This window comes from Podospora pseudopauciseta, chromosome 3, assembly GCF_035222475.1.
Source record: "Podospora pseudopauciseta strain CBS 411.78 chromosome 3, whole genome shotgun sequence".
Lineage (NCBI taxonomy): Eukaryota > Fungi > Ascomycota > Sordariomycetes > Sordariales > Podosporaceae > Podospora > Podospora pseudopauciseta.
The window spans coordinates 1616960-1634790 of record NC_085893.1 but is presented as its reverse complement, the minus strand read 5'-3'; the positions used below and the strand labels follow the sequence as shown (position 1 = coordinate 1634790).

Here is a 17831-nt window from a genome sequence, read left to right as displayed (position 1 = left end):
TGTCTGAAATCCCCTCGACTTCTCAACCCTGATAGCTTCACCACCCAGGCACCAGATACATCCACTTAGACAAAACGCCATCCACCAAACTCAAATCTCACTCAAAAAAACCTTAATGAAAAAAATGAAAAAAACCGCAAAATCAACTCAATACGTGAGCTCGAAAAGCCAGATCAAAGCCCTGCTAAAAGAAAAAAAAAAAACTTAACAGAAGCCGTCAGAAAAGAAAGTTACTCAAAGCTTCACATGGAGGGCAGCCCGAGGTTCCGAACTTTCTGACATGATTCCTAATTACATGTAAAAGTATTCCAACCAGATCAAAAGAGAAATCAACCCCGAGAAAACAGAACATAGCCTTTGAAACTTCAGGCGGGGGGGAAGCGGAGAGAAAAAACAGAACGAGCAAAAGAAACAAATCACAGAATAAAAACTACCAACCATTTTCTCTTTCATGTCTTGTAAAAACGTTCTTGAACACCAAAGTGGCGTTGATTTTGTCAAAAAGAGGAGAAAATAGATGTCAGCGCTCTGCAAGCCTCCCGCACCTAAGCTTTCTATTTGGTCTCATTACAGTGGGCAGGGCCACTGCTAAGCGTATCTTGCGTGCCCGGTGTTTTCCTGTGGTTTTTCCCTTTTCTTCATTTACCTTGGAACTTACTTCACCTTACAAAATAACACCTCTGACTGACCTGGCAGGAATCCTGCTTAACTCCCGGCATTTAAACATGACAAAAAGAAAAAAACCTGATTACCCCCAGCACACACATTGTCACCGGTGAAGGAGTCATAAGAAGGTAAAAACACACAGCTTGTCAGTGAGAGGTGCAGGCATTATCATATACGGCTGGCTCGTTCCGTACCTATGTTCAACAGCGTAGCTCGATCGTCTCTTGATATCTATCTCCTGCTTCAACCAGAGCCTATTTCATTCTGATAAAGTATTACATGTCCTGATAAGTTTCAGAGTCAACCATTGCCATCCCGGCGTCATTGACATAACCATGATGTAGAAAAAGCACTTGCTGGACAATGGAGCAGAGACTATAATGTATACAGTCTTTTGGTCTCTTTTCATGAAACCGCCTTCCCGAGTTCATACAAGGCTCAATTCCAAGACTCACCTCGTCGTCAGAAAGAGCTATTGCTCACAAGTTCCCAAGCCCAAAGAGGCTACTGCGGCCACCGCTAGATAATAGCAGTCAAATTGTCCAAAGAGAACAACCACAAACAACCCTAAATCCTGAGCTGAGCACCGTGCCAGTCACCTAGTTAACCTACCGCGGCTCTCGCGCAACAGTCATCTTCAACCTCAAAGTCTCCAAGCTCCATAGCCATCATAATGACAACAACCCCCATCCCCCCATCATCCTCCACTTGAGCACCAAACCCCCACAGCCAAAGAGCCGCCCCAAACGCCTTCCTCGCCACCCGCCAACAACTTCCTTGCCTTCCACACTAAAAAACCAACCCACCCTCCCTCCAGGTCACTTGACCAAACGTGCTAGTAACGTGCAACAAACCTACCTACCCCATACTTTTGCTGCCCAAACTCCACCACAAACCATCATCATTGACACACAAAACAAAACAGCCCTCCCCCCCCAAAAAAAAAAAGCATCGGCCCAGTCAACCTGTTGGGGGTCGATGGAGCCCTGGCGTGTGTAAAGAAAATGAAAGAGTACGTTACATACACCCAGTCCACAGAAGGCTCCAGCTTTTTCCCACCTACCCACGCGTATGCAAGGCAGAGAGTAAGCGAGGAAGCAGAGCAAGCAGAAACGAAAAGCCTCCCCCAAACAAGCGAAGCGCCAAAAAACAAACCAAAAAAAAATCCAAAAAAATCCAGGAAATATCAAATATCACGCAAAAAAAACTGCTGCACCATGAATCAGCCACTCGCTAGGTTATTGGGAACCTTAAGGGACAGGGCAGGGCATCGAACAATTCAACTCCATTTTGGCCCGTTTCCACTTGGACTCGCCTGCCACAAAAAGTCATCAAAAGAAGAATCCCCCACTTGTGAAAGGTGGTCTTCATGTAAGCTCTACTGCTGACGCCACATGGCTGTAACAACCAGTCTGATAGCCACTGGTGTGTCGAGCATTACTCATACCGCATGTCCTCCACCTCGGGTACAGCTATCCCAAGCTAGCCCATCAAAGCGACCCAGGCGCTGCGAGCTGGCGGGAAACAAGTCCTCCACAAGCCCGAATCTGACGACAATGACAGGGAAAAAAAAAACAAGGATGAGACAAAACAAGAGCATTCATCATGGGGGGAGAGGGGGTAGCGGGTCATGGTCGGGAGACGAGGCAGAAAGGGGAAGGAGGGCTTGAAAGAGTGGAGATATGCATGTTATGCATTCTTCAGCATATGACCACTTAAGCAACTCCTCCCCCCCTCAGAATCCAAACAAAGAGAGGGGCTTTCGGTCCGGTCCGGCGGACATGGAGCAAAAAGGTTGATGGTGATGGGCACAGCACAGCAGGGTATGCGAATCTTGGAACCTATCATACTGCGTCGATGTCGAGATAGGGGTTGCATATATGCAGGCATATACGCAAGCAGGAGAAAGGGGTGGTGTGAATGTCTGTCTGATCGAGACCAGTAAGCCGAGGAGGAGGGAGCGTGGAACTTTCCATCCCAGATTGCTGGGACTGCTGGACAGGAAAATGCAAGTCGATGCAAGGAGACAAATGCACTCACTTACTTTGCGCCATATCCAACATCAGCAGAAAGCCACCAAACCCAGCATCCAACTTGTCGTCACGCCACAGCTGCACGTTGTTGCTAGTTCTTCATTATTTGAACAAGAGGATGGCCAAGCCGGAACTCGTGCGCATCATCGTGCTGCCGCCGGCATGACAAATTGTCTCTTCGTGGTTCTGGGTAAGGAGCTTGATAGGTCCCGTCAACATGATGCATTATAGTAGTTTTTCCATCGTGCCTATAGTGAGGCTGCCCACCCCAACCACGACGGAAATGCTGCGGGGGGTTGGACATCGGTGGAGAAGATCCAGAGAGAACCAACTGTTCATGGTGATATGGCACTATGGCAATGCATCTGCGAGTTTTTTTTTTTTTTGTTTCGTTTCTTATTCCTCTTCCCCTCACGTCCCCAGGCATCTCTGACGGAAATAGCGAACTGCCAAGACCGGTGAGGTCGGGACAGGTCGCCGACGAGGGGGGGGTCGATCTGCCAGGTTGCACAAACGGAAACCCGGCCGGCTGGGAACACGGGGCCGACTAGGAGGGAAGGAACTCGTCGAGACGTTCGTTTCGTTTCTTCGGCCCTCTCCAGAGAGGATGGTTCCGCCCCAGCAGACCCAGTACTGCTCAAACATTTGGTTCGCCCGGCGGAGCCTTGTCCACAGGCTCGAGTAATGACCGGCGTCTTGTTGAGCCAGTCAGCCAGCGTCAAAACAGCATCGCATGGCGATCTCTTGCTGGTATTGAGCAGCGGCGCAATCTCCCCGGCGGTCTTCCGCGCGGTCCGCGATGCGTTGGCGAGGGTGCCGACAAGCCAGAAAACCAGAGATACGAAGGGGCGTTCGGTGCAAGCTGCAGTTTGCCAACCCATCAGATAGTTCTGACCAGTGCTGTTGCACCTTCCAAAGCTATTGGGACCGAAAAAAGGTGCATGCAGAAAGAGGCTGGGAGCAGGGAGAGAAGTACAGGTTACCCACGTAAGGTATTCCGTAACATATCCGTACCGTCTGTAATCATGACAGCCTGTCCCGAGGCGGTGGTTGCGCCAGGAGGGCCCTGGTCCATGGCGAGCAATCCCGTCGCTGAGCACGCAAAACCACCCCCTGCCCACGGATGGACCCCTGTCCCAAACCCTTCCAACCGACCCAGGTTTGGCTTGGTCGGGGAATAATAGAAGGGGTGTGTCATCTCGTCTTTGACGTGCAGCTCGACACCTGCCGCGATTCCCAGAAGCACACCGGACCCAGATATGCCGCACAAAGTTGTTCGGGGTTAGTATTTATTGCAACCCCACGGCATACCCACGATGGCTATCCTTCTGCTTCTGTTGCGGCCTTTTCTGCTCTCTGTGCTGTCGTTGTATCCGGGATAGCCGCGAATCATGAATTGTGAAACTCGGACCCAGCGCTGGGGATAGGAGCAAATGTGGCGTCTGCACGGTCATTGATTACCCACGACCCAGGACCGCAAGCAGACCGCCTCAATTTGACCAGTCATCTAACAGGTCTTTGAGCCGACATGAAGGTGACTGGGAATTCGTAGCCAAAGTTTGATGAGAGCGAGCACTGAGCCGGGTCTTTACATGTGCCTTGTGCCGTATGTCCGAAAACGACACCGACAGACAGCAGATGACAGCCAGGGCCGGAGAGCCTCGGTTACATCCAATCTCCAGCTCATCCATGGGAGAGGCCAACGCTGTCATTTCGATACTGCGGGATTCCTGCGCGTCACAGGGGGCTGCTTCTCGCGGGTTGGGGAAGATACGCAGCAATGTTGCTGGTCGCCGTTGGTCGCCGTTGGTCGCCGTTGGTCCTGTTTTGGTCCTGCACCGACGTCGCCTAATAACGGGCAAAAATCACTGCTGTTACTTTAACGAGCTGTTGAAGCTATCGTGCCATTTTCTCGTCCCCCTCAAACATTAGCCGCAAGAGATCGGCCCACCGCCGGGAACACTGAGACAGTACAGCACAATCTGCCGCGAGTTGACGAGCAGCCCGTTCGTCCCGTCTCCAGTGTCGGGTACCCATGGCGAGGAAACTGTCCAGATCCAGCCCAGACCCGTTGGTTTGGTTTGCGCACAGATGACGAGTGGGCAATAATTTACCGACCGGATGGATGCCGCTCGGCAGCGAAGACAGCCAACAGGCGCCCTGTGCCAGAGCGCTGGATTTTGGCAAGGAGTACGTACCCTGGGGACCCCAGCGTTTCGGCCCGGTTCGCTTCTCTGGGACAAGCACGCATGTTCCCTGGGCTATCCCAGTCACAGCTGTCCCGTCCAACCCTCCATCCACCTTACCCACCCCTCCCCTCCCATCATCAAGGTCCCTGCCCCTCTTGATTCCGTCCGATGAAAGTCCCAATTTGTTTTGTTTCGAACTTGACCCGGCACTTGGGCTGGTGGTATGATGGGCACTTCCTCCCTGATACGTTCCTATCAGACCACGTATCCTGCAGAGAGGCAGTCGGTGTGTGAGGTCCTCATGGGTGAGAAATGAGCAGTCATTCCGGATCGTCGATGGTTGCCGTTATGGGAATGGCGGTCGTAAAGGTCTCAAAAGCAACAAGTAAGAATCCTTCGATACCCGTCCTCATCCCGCCCAAACACGTCCGAGGCGGCACATTTCCGGCGGGGCCGATGGCGGGCTTGGGACGTTCTGTGCGATCCCAGGACCATGTCCTTGGGATTCTTGCCAGCCCCTTGGTCAGTGTTGACTGTGGTGTTTGTACCACAGCTCACAGCGGGCGGCGTTCTCGCTTGACGTCAGACCCAGCACCACCAGTGTTTGAACAGCCACAACACAATGCGCTGGACTCTCCTCTTGGTGCGAGGAGAACTGATCGTGCAGCTTTCAGTGTTCAGTAAGAACCTGCCCGACGACCCGGTTTTCTGTGCTTGTTTGATCCTGCAAGCCCTGAATGGTAGGTCGATATGCGAGCTCCCTTGAAATGGAGCCAGCATTATATTATAGGACTGGTGGTGCGTTAAACTCACACCACCCATTGAGCTGGGGCCCTTGTTTGTAGCCTTCGGGTCGCTTTTTGGTCGGCCACCGCTGCCGGGGCATCAAGTCCCGCAGCACGCCCAAATTTCCAATTCCAGGATACAACACAAGTGCTAAGGAGCTGGCCTAGGCATGAGTATCTGAACACTGCGTCGAGCCAAGACAAAGCCAACCCTCGCAGGCGGCGCGTGAACGAGGGAACACGTCGATTTATCCTTGATCTCCCAATCAAAGTCATATCCGACCCCCTTCGGCCGCGGCTATAGGAGTCAAGGTCCAAGTTGAGGAACAAGACATGTAACGTATGTCGTAGCCGGAATGAGGGCCTATCCCGATTAGCAGAGAGCTCCCCCTGGGGTTATGCGGGGGCGGACCTGTACACCGTGAGCCGTCAAGCATCCGTACAACAGCTCTTTGGCGATGCCTGTCCTAGTTGCACCCCCGTCTATAGGCAAGGAAGCCTCATATGTCCACGCAGCCAAAAATCTGGCCGCCGTCTTTGGCCTCTCCAAAGCGGTGTAGTGTTCCATAACGTAGGTGTAGTTGAATTTGACCGCCGCGCAGTCCCCCCATTATGGTAATCAGCTTCCCACCCACTTCTCTGGGAAGCCCCCAGGGTTCCAAGGCTGGCAGGGGCCAAGGGGATCCCTCCCGTATGTGTTCCATGGGTATAATGCGCCAACGATACGCACCCTGATCGACAAAACCCATCGTGGCGTGCAAGAGAGTGACGGGCGGGCCAATCTGAGTATCCTGGTTCACCTCGAGGGTCCACTGAGCAAGCTTTGCTCATTTCAAACGTGTGCGAGTGCCGCAGAGCAAGAGGCACATGGTCCGACACCGTTCTCGAAGTGAGTCCCGAGGGACCAGGGTTCGAGAAATATCTCCGCCCACACTCTCCGGACTGCATAATGCCATGAAGTCTGTGAAATACCTGACTCCATCTTCTCTTGCCTCTTGCCCCCATACTTGATGACGTGAATTCTGCCAGTCTTGTCTTTTTGTGGTCGCTGCCTTCTGTACCCCATAATTTTCCCTCAAGGTAGGTAGCAGAAGCCTCATCAGGAAAAACCATAACCATCAGACCGACACCATGGACGAAAGGTAGAGGGTACTCGCTCCCACAAGGTTGCCAGGCCAAGATGTGCTAAACACCGTGTAGCGATCTCCAAACGGTCCCGGTCGACAACACCTATCGCGAGGTCATCACTCTCAACGGCAGAGACTTTCAGAGATATGCCGTCGAAAACAGCATCTATTTCGCCCCCGTGGACGATGTGAGCAGGGACTTGACGGGCCACTCTGGCTTCTGGGCTGACTGTGCTCCGCGCTGGAACAGGACGAGATCGAGCGGCTTCACTACCAACACGAGCTGTTCAACATGGTGTTCGAAAACCGATTAATATTTCCTCCCGTTCCGCGGCCTCGGAGAATCTTGGAGTGTGGATCCGGATCCGGGGCATGGGCGATAGAAGTGGCAGAGCAGTATCCCGAATGCGAGGTGCGTATGGCATGTTTTGTGTCAGGTGTAGCCTATCCATCGGGGGTCTCGGGCGAGAACTTGTCAACGGTGACAGACGACAGCTTCGGCACTTGCAGGAGAATCCATGACAAGATTCCAGACTGACTTTGGCCAACAGGTCATCGGACTCGACATCTACCCCTACCCGGTTCCAGAGGAGATCCCCGACAACGTAGACTTCCAAGTGGATGACTTGAACAGTCCGTGAGAGCACCCCCAAACCCAAGCCCGCCCCAAATTCGAAGTTAACAATGAGACCAGGTCGACCTTTCCCTCCAACCATTTCGATCTGGTAAATAGCAGGTTGATGTCAGGAGGCATCCACGTAAACAGGTGGACAAACTATTTGAGCGACATCTACCGGGTGCTCCGCCCCGGTGGTTGGTGTGTATGTCGATCAAGAGGCCGAAGGCAGCGAATGGGTGTTAACCAAACAATAGCAAATGGTCGAAATTTACTACAACGCCCAGTCCGACAACGGGACCTTGACAGCCAGTCAGTGCTCTTTTTCAATTTATTGTGTGTTCCCGAGGCCTGGTGCTGACAAGTTGGTCCAGATCATGCGTTGCAAGTGTGGTCCCAGAGCTACTTGCAAAGCATACAACACTACAAAGATCCGAGGGTAGCGTTGAGATTGCAGACTCTGATGACACAAGCGGGATTTGTTGAAGTCGAATCGCGATTGATACCCCTTCCCCTGAGCGGGTGGTCCAACGGTATGTACCTGGTAGCCATCGGGCAACTGTGGCCCAAAGCCAGAGCTGACGCATGCATGAACAGATCCAAGAGATCGTGACATAGGGGTTGCGAATAGAGCAAATGCCCATCGGCTGCTATCGTCTCTTGCCATGTACCCTTTCTCCCAGGGTCTCGGGTAAGAACAGATCTAGACCGTTGCGGAAGACAGCCTGCTGACCGGAAGATAACAAGCATGTCAAACACCGACATACAGCTGCTTGTAGCACAGGCCCGGGCGGAGGCTGATAACCCGGCGTTCAAGGTATGTCGATGGCGTCGAGGTTCTCGAGTGAGTGTACTGACTCTGGTTTACAGGCCTATTTTCCGGTGTAAGTTACTGTCTCGTCAAATAAGCCGGGTGAAAGGGAGTAACGAGTTGAGCATAGCTGACATGATAATGTTTGCAGCTATGTCTGCATTGGTCGAAAACCAGGGAGCAGTAGGAGTCATCGGCACAGCGAGATTCCCCGATCACACACGCCGTCGTCGTCCAAAGGCGGGAGACAGAGTGATTCGAGAAAACGAGCGCGACATTGAGACAGACGGAGCAATCGAGAAGGGATTCCAGGTTTCCATCCAGGTTCCAAGTTGTTGGTTATGAAATGGCGGTAATGCCACATACGGCAGTCTCGGAGGGCCACTTACATACCTGCCAGCTGGCAGGGCCGTCTGAACCACGAATGATAATGGTCATCGCATATTGGTTGCATCTGCATTTGGAAAAGGAAGGGACGGGCCCGGGGAGAAGGGACATGAGGAGAGGAGGGACTCTTCGCGGTTCTTGCTGTGTTTCAGGTCTAGGCAAACTGGTCTCTCCCGGTCTAGGTTGCTTTGGGAAAGAGCATCATCGCCGCCCGACAATTGCCAGCCAGCGAATCTGAGAGAAGGAGCGATTGATTCGTTGTATAAGGTCGGTAGACGGGCAGGGGGGGAGGATTTTCATCGGAGGGTTAGGTGGGATATGTATGGATGGGACGGTAGACATAGGTGGAGGGATTCCAAACCAATTGAGGTGCCGGGCAACAACAGGAAACAAACAAGCGCCCCGGGAAGATAGAATTGTGATGAATGGTTTGTTTAGGTACAATTAACAGAGCGGAGGATTGGCTACCTTTATTAGTATTTAATCCATCTCATCAAGCAAACGGCGGGGACCTGAAAAAGGCGTCCCTCCATCTCGGTTCCGCCCGACTGGGTCCTCATCACCCGTCCTTTCTACTCATCACAGTGCCATTCATTGTCAAGTCGAGTATCACACGGTTTGATGCCCAACGGCCGCGCATATCCTGTCTAGAATTCACCGCTTACTCGGCAGTTGCCAGCTCCCACCTACCCGGGGCCACGACCCATCAGTTACCCTTCACAAACATCACCGCACTCCGACTCCCACTTCCCGCTCCCCGGGCCGCCAGCCCAAAAAGATAGCCAAGGCCCCGCCTCTGTGACATGGATGGGATCAAGCATCCGGGGAAGTCAACGGCACGCCCCGACCCCGGCAGTGGGCCTGGTGGCTTGGGGGCCGTAGATCAGGTGATTGCCCTGTCGTCTCTTGCGACGACAGTCTTGAGCTGGCCCTTGGGGACATACGGAGTATCTCTTTTGTTATAACCTTCATGGCCACTCTCGAGATCCCATTACAGTCGACAGCGGGAGATGGTGGTAGGCAAACAATGCATGCTTCAAGCCAGCCACGTGGTGTGCTCAGAGATCCTCCGCGATGGCTTGGCTCCAATCATAACTAGACCTATCGCAATCTTTTTCTTATCGTTGGTTATGTAAGATAGCCAGAGGTAGAATGGTTCCATATGCCCATTTCCTAGAACACATTCACACATTCTGCCACTTCATCAGCGATGTCCATCAGGGCACCAGGGCAATGGCTGATCTGAGCCATCTCCAGCGTGACGTCTTAGCGCATTGGGGGACCAAGATCCACCTGCAGCGGGGATGTGGGCAGCAATTGGCTGCATCGCCTAGCGTAACAGCTGGCGTGCATGATCGGGTCGATCCGCCGTGGCAGCAGCAACGACAATCAAAAAAATAAAATAAAACACAAGATCTTCACTTCAAGACAACGACAACAACAAGCAAAAATGGCCGCCAGACTCCCTTCCTCCGTGCTTCGCAGCGCCGTCTGCCGGCCCAGCCCGAGCCTCAGGCAATCACCAGCATGGCTCAGATCCGCCAGCTTGCGCGCCTCATATTCCACCGAGGCGCCTCCATCACCACTCTACGCCAAAATTAGAGAGGATCTTAAGGGAGCCATGAGAGCCAAGGACACCAACCGCCTGACTGTTTTGCGTGCTGTCATGGCTGCCACCTTGAACGCCAGCAAGACCGACAAGCCCATCAAGACCGACGTCCAGCTCGTCGATCTCCTCCGCAAGATGGCCCGCAAGTCCCAGGATGCTGTCGCTGAGTTCAAGGCTGCGGGGAGAGAAGACTTGATTGAGAAGGAGGAGATCCAGCAAAAGATCATTGAGGAGTACACCGCCCAGAGCAGCGTCAAGGAAGTCGGCAAGGAGGAAATCGAGCAGCTTATCACCAAGGTGGCTCAGGAACTCATTGCGGCGGGTACTACTGATGCGAAGGCCCTGAGAGGTGCTGTCACGGCAAGGGTGATGGGTAAAGAGCTCAAGGATGCGGCTGTTGCTGTCGAGAAGAAGGAAATTACCCAGATGATTGGTGAGATCTCGCAGAAGCTGGCTGAGTCGTCATAGTGGCAAGGGAACGCCACATTAGGTCAATTCGGCGATGATACCAGCGTTTCCGATGCTCGATTGTTTCACATGTATAGTATGAAGATTGGCAGCGACACATTGAGCGGTGGTCGACAAAGCTAGAATTGTACGATATTGAGATCTTTTTCCCCCCCCGTTTTCACGAATAGTTGAGACGTTGGGCTATGTTTCGGGGTGGTCCTTGGGAAACTGAGCAAAGCTATCCCGCAAGGACCAACCCTCGCCGATTGCCCACCATGACGGCGCATATTCGTCACTAGTTCTGTTTGTCTTGTCCGCTTTGGCCGTGCAAGTTCGATGGGGTGGCATCTCTTGGTTTACGCGCTTTGGTTCAGCACGCCTTGAATGTATTCGTCTGAACAACCATCTCACTCTGATGGTCTCTGGACCGGAAGTCCTTCTCGGCTGCGAGGACTGTCTTTCTGTATGTGCGGGGGAAAAGATTATTAGCTACCGGTGCTATGGGACGTTTGTTTGCAACCATTTTCCCATGTGGTGGTGCTTCGCAGGGCCCTCTTCGAGTCAGGCAACCACACACACCACTTAAGTGTACACACCGGGTCTAGGAGCGTGGCTTCCAGGATTATGAATCTCCTCATTTTGGACATAAATCAACTGAACAGATTCCTTCTTCCCCTTCTCTCGGTTCTGGTATCTCTTTTATTTTACCTACCTCACTTAAGTGCTGGCAGCCCAGCTTAGAGCCTCTTGCAGCTACTACTCGATACATGCCCTGCATGTTGAACCACCACCTACTTTGACCCCAATACCCCAGCTAATACTACACCTACCACAACCACCATGACAACCCAACTCTCCACCCTCCCCCTTTTTGGGGACAAGCCCGCCGCCACCACCACTACCACTTCCCGTTCCCAAAAATCAACCATGACGACAACAACAACAACAACAACCACCACCACCATCCCTCTTGACATTTCGAAACCTTACCCACCAACCCCCTGCCCCTCCCCGGACCTCAACGGAATCGGTCTCACTTACCAAGTCAACCTCGGACATGTGGACGTGACAGACTTGGATGAAGAGCGAGGGAGGAAACGGCTGCGTTACTGCGAGGAACCCACACCCAACGACGATCAAGCTTCCAAACGGACCAACACGCCTGATTCGCTCCGCGGAAGGTGTAGATACCGCTCGAGCAGTGTTCTGAATAGAGCTTGGCCGAGGGAGGAGAGGAGGGGAGGGACAGGGAGGAAGAGGCATGAGAGAAGTCGTATGTACCTACAATGGCAATACCAAGTGGGATGGGTGCTGATTGGGAACACACAGAAAGTCCGTCGAGGTCAGGGTCGCCGATGGGGGAGGGGGGGAGGAGGAGGATGAGGACTAGGAGTCGGGGGAGGGAGCATACCCGGTGAGGGGGAGCTGGGTTCTTCTTTTATTGAGGGGGGTTATATGCAATGTGGGATTCGGAGCTGGTTGTTGTGTTGGAAATAAATTGACATCATGGATTTGATAGCCAGGGTCAGTGATCACCTTTCGTCAAGGGGCCTTTCGGCGTCTTGAATGATTCTCATCTCGTGTAATTAAATGTGAAGCAAGTGTTTGCCTGTGGTGTGTTCCAGGTTGTTCTAACGGTTGGGATAGGTATCGGATAAGATTTAGGATAGTGCCAGCCTTTTCTTTCAGATTTTTTATTATCTTATAGTCATCTCATCTCAGCAGATACGCCATGCTGTTGCCTATCGTGTGTTGTTGCTCTGGACCGGTGAGGGTATCAAGTGAGATATTGATAATGGCCATAGTTTTTCAAATCGTTCCACCGCTGAACACATCAGATAAATATCGCAGAGGGGTACTGCCTCCTCTACCATAAAAGCGGCTTATCTGATGTCGCCCCTACATTTGATATCGTACGTTGTTGCTCTGGGCCGGCGGGCAACTGCATTAATACTCTGTGATGTTCCAGGCTGTTCCACCGGTGAGAAAAATCGGACGAGTTTGTTGATGGTTACTGCCTTCAAGTGCTTTCTTGAGAGATATCTCATCCTATCTGGGTGGATATGCCATCCGTCTTCCCATCGTAAGTTGTTGATGGTGCTCATCAAGATATTGGTTCCAGGCTGTTCGACCGGTGAGTATATCGGATGAGATTTGGAGATAGTAGCTGCTCATTGTCTAGGGGGCTTTTGGGATGGCATCTGGTCTCCTCGACCGGTATCGATCATTGCCATGTTCCAGGTTGTTCATTTACTGTTTCAAGAAGGCCCTCAATAGGTAATCAAAACATCTATATCCCATCTCATACTCAATGTTGCCCATCGTAAGTTGTGGAGCCATGGGGGCGAGATTGTTCATGGCGTCCCGTCACTGTGCAAACAGAGGTTACAGAAGTGGTTGATGATGCATCAAGGGCCTTCTAGTGCCGTTCTGAGGCTGCAGTTGGGATTGGGTAGACAGCGAGGAAATCCCGAGGACTGTCTCTGACTGGTGTCTTGGCCGATCGCAAATATCCCATCTTGCATGTCCCTTGATGGCCCTTGATGACATTTGCCGCCCCGGACGCCGATTTGAACTTGGTACGAGATAATAACATAACCACACCGCAACAAGAGGCTTTGCCCCAGCGTCTGATGCATCACGGTCGCTGTGGTGGACTAAGCAAGGCACGGTCTGCGCAGCGGCACGTGCCACACCATCCGCTGCAATCTTCGAGGGTCACGCGCCTATCGCTCCCAGCCGATTGCGATAAGGCCTCTCGGCTCTCAAAAAGTGAGCGACCAACCCAGCCAACGTCAACAATAGGTTCCCAGCTCCCACAATATCCTGCCTGGTTATTTGCAGTGCTCACTCTACTCTACTCTCCCAACTCTGCCCTCACCAAGGATCCCTCACCCTCACCGTCTTCCTTCCTTTGACAACCTCTCTCCTTCATCTCCCGTTGCCCTCCCTCTTCCATACCTACCCATCCAAGCAACCCCCACTACGGATACCATCGCTTGATCCATTCTGCAGCGGGTAGCCCAGTATTAGGTACTGCGTATGCAGCAAGCCCCACCACAGCAAGGCTCCCAGTCACTACCACGGCAGCTCATTCCCCTCCGGCAACCCTTAACAGCAACACACCACCCGTCCTCATCGGACTGCTTGTGATGTCGGTGCATCTTACATCTCATCATTCGCCCGAGTTGGTTGCCTAGGGCTGGACAACCGATTTTTTTCGACAGAAAAGAAAGACCCGGTGCTCTGGTTGAGTGTGGGCGTTGTTGGTAGCTTCGTTTCAACGGTATGGTACGCCCCCCCATCCCGGCATGTGACTGGTCAACTCCTTCTCATCATCCCATATTCACTTTCTCACACCGACTTCACTTGCCTATCCTGTCTTCCAGCTTCTTTCATCTTCTTCAGCGGTTCTCAAACCAAAGCTAGTTATGCTTACTCTAACATCTATCACAGATACATACCACTAAAATTTGACTACAAGATTAAAACAAAATAAAGAACAAACAGCCAGCCAAGCACAGTTGGGCAACATGTCTTCCACGTCGTGGAACCCGGCCGACTTGCTCAACCCCAAGGCTGCAGCCGGATCGTCTGCTACACCCCAGCCTGGTGAAGGCGCCTCGTCATCCACGCCAGGCCCTTCGCAGCCATCCGAGCAGCTCACCTTTGAGTTCACCGGTCCCGATCAAACGCCCATGGAGCTGAGCGCCCCGACCGGGTTGGCTAGTAATCGTACCATGCCCATCTTCAAGAACGGGTTGGGTGCTCAACAGAGTATCGAGCGCCTTCACAATGTCCAGGAGCGCATTATGGTGCCGCCGCCAAAGAGGAGAAAGACAGCGAACGAGAATGATCCTTCGCTGCCTGCAAATAGTATTTTCTTCTCACCCAGCAGCGGCATCCTGGCTCAGCACATCAAAGACCGATCCGATGGACCCTCACAGTCATCTGTGGCCCCGGTCCCCGGCGCTACAATTGACTTGACCGATGACACCGACGTCGAAATCATTCCCCGCAGTCCCCAACAGGAGGAGGTCTGTTTTGGAATGGTTGAGGGCGCCTTCATCAAAGGCCACATGATCCCAGCCCCGAAGCCTAACATGATCTCTATGGGCGGTCCTGCTTTTTGGCCTCAAGTCAAGATTCTGCTCAAGAGAACCCCGGGCGATCCAACCACCAAGATTTATGCCCATGATTGGCAAAAGCGCTGCATTGGCTTGGTTGATCCCAAGACGGCCAGCGTTCTTGCTCCTCTCATGGACATGGCTGGAACCTTTGGGACACGCACTGACTGCAGAATCCCCGTCCGACGCAAGAATCTCGGCGAAGAGGTTGGGCAGCAGGTGTCCACCCAATTTAAACTCGAGTTGATGATTTATGGTCTTCGCTCCTTTGCTGATAGAGTGGGTAAATTGTTGCAGCGGAAGAACATTAATCTTCTTAGTCCGCCGCGAGTTGAGTCCGGCGTTAAAGTCTTCAACCCTCTGGCCAAGGAGAACCGGCCGCAGCTGCCTTCCCTTGCCCGCGTCAACAATGTCGTCCAGTATCAGGCTCCGCCCATGATCAAGTCGGTAGAAGAGATTCGGTCCGAGGTCCTGGGTGTTTTCGACTCCCTCCCCAAGTCGGACGAGCTGCCGGAGTTGGATCCTCCTCCCTCTGTTTTAACACCGCTGCTGAAGCATCAGAAGCAAGCTCTGTTCTTCATGTCTTCTCGGGAGTCTGAGCAATTGCCAGACGCTGATAGCAAGGCTCCCGTCACATCAACATGGAAGCGCAGGACAAATCAGTTCGGCACCACGGTCTACTACAATGTGGTCACCAACCAGGAGGTGATGGAACCGCCCCCTTCGACTCTTGGCGGCATCCTTGCCGATATGATGGGCCTCGGCAAGACGCTCAGTATTCTGTCTCTCTTGGCCAAGACTCTGGACGAGGCGCAGGCCTGGTCACAACGTGAGCCCCTCCAGCCCGTCGTCCAGAATCAGAGGCCACAGAAGAGCCATGAAGCCCCCCGCGCGCAGGTTTTGCCCCTGTCACAAATTCGCCGGAATGTGAAGGCCACTTTGCTGGTGTGCCCGCTGAGCACAATCACCAACTGGGAGGAGCAGATCAAGCAGCATATAGAACCTGGAAAGCTGAACTACTACATCTATCACGGCGCCAACCGTATCAAGGACTCTGCCCAGCTGGCCAGGTACGATCTGGTGATCACAACTTACGGATCCGTCACAAGCGAGCTCAACGCACGTCTCAAGAAAAAGCCGGGCCTCTACCCCTTGGAGGAAATTGCCTGGTTCCGCATCGTTCTCGACGAAGCCCATACAATTCGCGAGCAAAACACGCTGTCGTTCAAGTCGATCTGCCGACTACAGGCTAACCGCCGTTGGGCCGTGACCGGAACACCAGTTCAAAACAAGCTCGAAGATCTTGCCTCCCTTTTGGCATTCTTGCGCCTGAAGCCCTTCGACGACAGGAGCAAGTTTATACAGTACATCATTGCTCCCTTCAAGGCTGCTGATCCGGACATTGTGCCCAAACTTCGGGTTTTGATTGACACCATTACCATCCGCCGTCTCAAGGACAAGATCGAACTCCCGGAGCGCACCGACGAGGTTATTCGCCTCGAGTTCTCCTCCGAGGAGCGCAAGGTCTATGACCTGTTCAAAAAGATGGCCGAGGAGCGTGTTCAGGTCTTGACGGGCCAGGGCACCGGCCAGACCCGCATTATGGGTGGCAAGACCATGATTCACGTTCTGCGGTCTATTCTTCAACTTCGTTTGATCTGCGCGCATGGCAAGGATCTGCTGAATGACGATGATTTTCAAGAAATCCAAGGCTTGTCGGCAGATGCCCCCATCGATTTGGATAGCGAGGACGACGACGGGAAACCGGCCCTGACTGAGAAGAAGGCCTATGAGATGTACTATTTGATGCAGGAGGGCAGCAGTGATTTCTGCATCAAGTGCAACAACAAGCTTGGGGCCATCGAGGTCGACGACCCAGAGTCTGATCAGAACAACGACGTCTTGGGCTACATGGCGCAGTGCTTCCACGTCTATTGTCCAACCTGCATCAGGTTCGTGCACCAGCACGGCAATGGCGATATGCATCAGGGCTGCCCTACATGCGCCTTTGCTCAAAAGGCTCACTGCGTTGAACTCCGCCGAAGCAAAGCCGATGTTGAGCACGAGACCCGCCAGACGAAGACTCGGGCTGGCAAAATCATTCCTGATGATCGGTATACTGGGCCTCACACAAAGACTCGGGCTTTGGTCGAAGAGCTTCTAGCCAACAAGGCCCGGAGTGAAGCCAATCCGGACGAGCCACCTTACAAGTCTGTCGTCTTCTCGGGTTGGACTTCTCATCTTGATCTCATTGAGATCGCTCTCGACGACGCCGGTATCACCCACTCCCGTCTTGACGGAAAGATGACTCGCAACGCTCGCAACCAAGCCATGGAGGCGTTCCGCGATGATCCCAATGTACAAGTCATTCTTGTCAGCATCATGGCGGGGGGTATGGGCCTCAACCTGACAGCTGGCAACAGTGTCTTTGTCATGGAGCCTCAGTTCAATCCTGCCGCCGAGGCTCAGGCCGTCGACCGTGTGCATCGTCTGGGCCAGAAGAGGCCTGTGAGGACGGTGCGGTATATCATGAGCGGCAGCTTTGAGGAGAAGATGATTGCGCTGCAGGAGAAAAAGAAGCAGCTGGCCAGCTTGAGCATGGACCGTGCCGAGGCCGAGGGCGTGAGAAGCCAGAGTGATGCGGCGAGGCAGAGGTTGCAAGATTTGAGAAGTCTCTTTAAATAGAGGAGACTTGGGGGTGATTCATGGCGATGGCTTGATTTTGCATTTTCAGCCGCAATGGTTTTTCACCGTTCACTTTTCCTTCTCTCGGGTTTTTGCAGCATTCCTTTACATCATCGGCGCACATGACGACTTGGATGAAGATGGATGGCATCATGGCACAGGCGCAAGGCTCATGGACGGCAGTTTTCTCACGTTTCGGGGGCATTTATATCATCCATCATGATTGCTGTCAGCATTGTCATCACTGCGCTTTTCCTCAACATCGTACAAGGCGGGTTAATCGGGAACCACGGTTTTTTTTTTGCTTTGGAGTTTGGGGGTTATGCTGTGATTCTCAATACCCTCT

The 17831-nt window shown here is 52.9% G+C and overlaps 4 protein-coding genes across 4 annotated transcripts; all 4 read left to right on the top strand.

The window, feature by feature from the left end:
• Positions 1-6804: 6804 nt before the first annotated feature.
• QC763_304520 (uncharacterized protein) lies at positions 6805-7441 on the top strand (the record flags this gene model as incomplete). Its single annotated transcript, XM_062910899.1, has 4 exons — positions 6805-6815; positions 6874-6988; positions 7051-7212; positions 7352-7441. 4 exons carry the CDS (start codon positions 6805-6807, stop codon positions 7439-7441), a joined length of 378 nt encoding a protein of 125 aa, XP_062766885.1.
• Positions 7442-10064: 2623 nt separating this feature from the next.
• On the top strand, positions 10065-10691 carry QC763_304510 (uncharacterized protein; the record flags this gene model as incomplete). The annotated part of the gene is made up of 1 exon (XM_062910898.1): positions 10065-10691. The coding sequence occupies one exon, from the start codon at positions 10065-10067 to the stop codon at positions 10689-10691; it is 627 nt and encodes a 208-aa protein (XP_062766884.1).
• Positions 10692-11513: 822 nt separating this feature from the next.
• On the top strand, positions 11514-12091 carry QC763_0051940 (uncharacterized protein; the record flags this gene model as incomplete). Its single annotated transcript, XM_062905775.1, has 2 exons — positions 11514-11946; positions 12003-12091. 2 exons carry the CDS (start codon positions 11514-11516, stop codon positions 12089-12091), a joined length of 522 nt encoding a protein of 173 aa, XP_062766883.1.
• A 2115-nt stretch (positions 12092-14206) lies between these two features.
• QC763_0051930 (uncharacterized protein) lies at positions 14207-17485 on the top strand (the record flags this gene model as incomplete). The annotated part of the gene is made up of 1 exon (XM_062905774.1): positions 14207-17485. The coding sequence occupies one exon, from the start codon at positions 14207-14209 to the stop codon at positions 17483-17485; it is 3279 nt and encodes a 1092-aa protein (XP_062766882.1).
• Between the last annotated feature and the right edge of the window lie 346 nt (positions 17486-17831).